The sequence below is a fragment of the Buceros rhinoceros genome, unplaced genomic scaffold, assembly GCF_000710305.1.
Source record: "Buceros rhinoceros silvestris isolate BGI_N320 unplaced genomic scaffold, ASM71030v1 scaffold26128, whole genome shotgun sequence".
Taxonomy (NCBI): Eukaryota; Metazoa; Chordata; class Aves; order Bucerotiformes; family Bucerotidae; genus Buceros; species Buceros rhinoceros.
The window spans coordinates 17,030-19,728 of record NW_010426683.1 but is presented as its reverse complement, the minus strand read 5'-3'; the positions used below and the strand labels follow the sequence as shown (position 1 = coordinate 19,728).

General features: G+C 57.4%; 1 protein-coding gene across 1 annotated transcript in view; it reads left to right on the top strand.

Moving 5' to 3' along the window:
- Positions 1 to 858: 858 nt before the first annotated feature.
- FAIM2 (Fas apoptotic inhibitory molecule 2) overlaps positions 859 to 2,699 on the top strand; it is a gene marked incomplete at its 5' end in the record, with an annotated part of 14,568 nt that continues 12,727 nt past the window's right edge. The window contains one exon of the mRNA XM_010141615.1: positions 859 to 1,039. Within this exon, the coding sequence (XP_010139917.1) occupies positions 859 to 1,039 (181 nt within the window). The remainder of the gene's footprint in view (positions 1,040 to 2,699) is intronic.

The window sequence follows — 2,699 nt, the reverse complement described above, 5'->3', positions numbered from 1 at the left end:
GTCTCTGGGGGTCTTGCATGATACTGGCCACCTCAGGAAGGAGAGGGTGAGGACAGTCCCCATGAGCTGGCCGAGGAGGTGGCACAGTTTTCTGATGCAGCTGGATCTGCTCGTGGTTCACATCAAGGCCTGAGCTGCACCCCCCCGCCCCTGTTTGGCAGCGAGGGCAGGATACCAGGCTCACAACTTCTCCCAGGATAGCAAAGATCCAGAAGGTTAGGTGGATAATGTTCCCAAGGAGCAGCAGGTTCTCGGGTGGCCCGAGGCTGGCTCTTGGCTGGGATTTCCTGGTCTGGAGACCCTCAGCTGCACCTTCAAGTTCGAGAAAGCAGCAAAGCCAAGGCTCTAGCTGGGCAGAGAGGAAGGAGCTGGAAGAAAATGCTGGAGGGCCAAACCAGAGCGATTCCTGGGGGCTAAGATGAACCCCTCAAAACGTGGGTGTCAGGGAGATGAAGGAGTTCAGGATTTTCTGCTCAGTAACTGAAAGCTCTTTTTCCAGGGGAGGAGTAGGCTGGGAAGCAGAGAATGATGTGGACACTTTCCAGGGTTACGCATGAGCCTGAGGCACCACCGAGGACCCTGGGCAAGGCTGTGCCTCCCCTCAGACCTAGAGGTTTTCATCCCCTTTAACACGTCGGGTGTTTTCTCATCTCTTCCCTCAATCGTATCAGCAGATGCTCTTTCTGGGGGTGCAGGGATCTGTCCATTGCCAGCCCATGGCAGCTGCTGGGTGTCCTCCCGGTTGCTGATCGCCCTCTCCAATGGAGGGACCCTCAGATCTCAGGTTCCCATGGCAGGGCAGTTTCTGTGCCATTTTTACAGCCTAATCTGTCTCTTCCTCCCCCTGTTTCTGTGCAGCTCTCCGTGAACAACAAACCCCCCAACACCGAGGGGCAAGGGGAGAAGAAGGACAATGCCACGGCTCCACCAGCTCCTCCAACCTATGAGGAGGCAACAGCAGGAGAAGGGATGAAGTCTGGTGCTTACCCTCCTCCCCCATCGGTCCCGCTCCACCCCAGCTGGGCTTACGTCGACCCCAGTAAGTCCTTCTGTGGCTGTACCCAGGGTGAGGCTCTTGCAGGGGGGATGGAAGGGTGAGGAGATTCCCCCCACAGCCTTGTGGAGGAGAGGAGAACCAGGGATGTGGTGCCCAGTTTGGCCCACGGTGGAGCTCACCTCTCTCATGTAAAAGCCATTTCACCCTTCCAGAGGTGGGACTCAACTCCAGTGCTCTGTCTCTGCCCTCCTTCCCAGTACTGGGATGGGGAAAATCCCATCTCCCAGCTTGCTGCACTGGGCAACACCATCTCCCAGGGCTGGGGAGAGTCCCCTCCCAGCTCTGCAGGCAGCAGCTCCCCTCTCCAGCTCCTGCTCAGCCCCGGCTTTCAAAGGAGCCGCTGAGCTGGCAAAATCAGTGAGGTCTGGCTGCTGCGGGCTGGTGCTCAGAGCCAGAGGAGGCTGAAACACAGCTGGACTTGAAGAATGAACAGTTCCAGCACTGGTCTGCGCCCGACTCCTCGGCCAACAAGCAGCTTTTCTTCCCCAGGTGCTGTGTCAGCTCCTGCCTGGTCGTGGAGAGCAGACAAAGGCTGGACCGTGCCCCGTGCAGGGGAATGGCTGCACAGCGGCAGTCTGGGGTGGATGTAGGACGCAGTGGCTGGCGAGTGAATCTTCTGGGGTGGCCAACTGCTCCGTCAGCACAGCTTGAGCTGGAGAGAGCACTGGAGGGACTGGATTTAATCCCTCCTGAGCCCTCTCCCTTGCTCAATCCTCTTCCTCTGCCGTGCTGTGGCCGCCTGTTCCACCTGGCAGGGATGGAGATGGTTCGGGAAGAGTGAAGAACTGCGTGTGCCTGCATAGCCCATGGATTCACGGACTTTTCCTGTTCTCGTTCTGAATTCAGGGCTCAGAGGCAGAGGGGCTAAATGACCCCCCAGCCTGCTACAACAACCATCTGGGTTTTCCTACTGTTGTGATGAATTGAGAAGGGTAAAGCCCACGGGGTTTAGGACGCTGATATTTGGGTGTCCCAAAGGACTTGCTGAGGTGATGTGTCATCTCTGGTCCCCTCCCTGACAAGCCTGGCAGGATTTCAGCTCTGCAGCTGAGTCCCGTGCCCTGATCTCTGCTGTTTTCCTCTGATTTTGTGTCCTTCTCCCCTTTCCCCGCCCTCAGCCGTGCTGCGAGCTGTTGCTCCTGTAACAGGGTCTGGGGGGGACATGAGCCATGGGGCTTATACGGGACTGGAGAGAAGTGGGGGTTGTTTTGAGTTGCCTCTTCCAATAATGAGCTTGGGACACACTGTCCTGCCACCTCAGACGTGGCCATGGGTGGGAGGTGACAGTGCTGGAACACTGTCCAGGGAGGAGGAAACCCCTTCCATTCCTCCGAGGCATTTAGGTGCCTAATTTGGTGGTTACATGCCTTGAATGCTTTGACGCAGGAGGCAGTGAGGTGTCCCCGGGCTACGGGTCTTGGGCGCTCTGGGCCCTGCCTGGGTGATGACAGATCTCGCAGAGACGCAGGGAGGACATGCTGCAGGAGTTTCATCTCCACTGGGGCGTAGAAGAAGACACAAGGGATTTATTAGGCACAAGAGCACAAGGGATTTACTTCCTGCCAGGGGCATCTTCCGGCTGTGGCTCCTGCCGTAAGAGGAAGAACCTTTGGCCAGTAAAACAGAAGAAATACAGCACCAG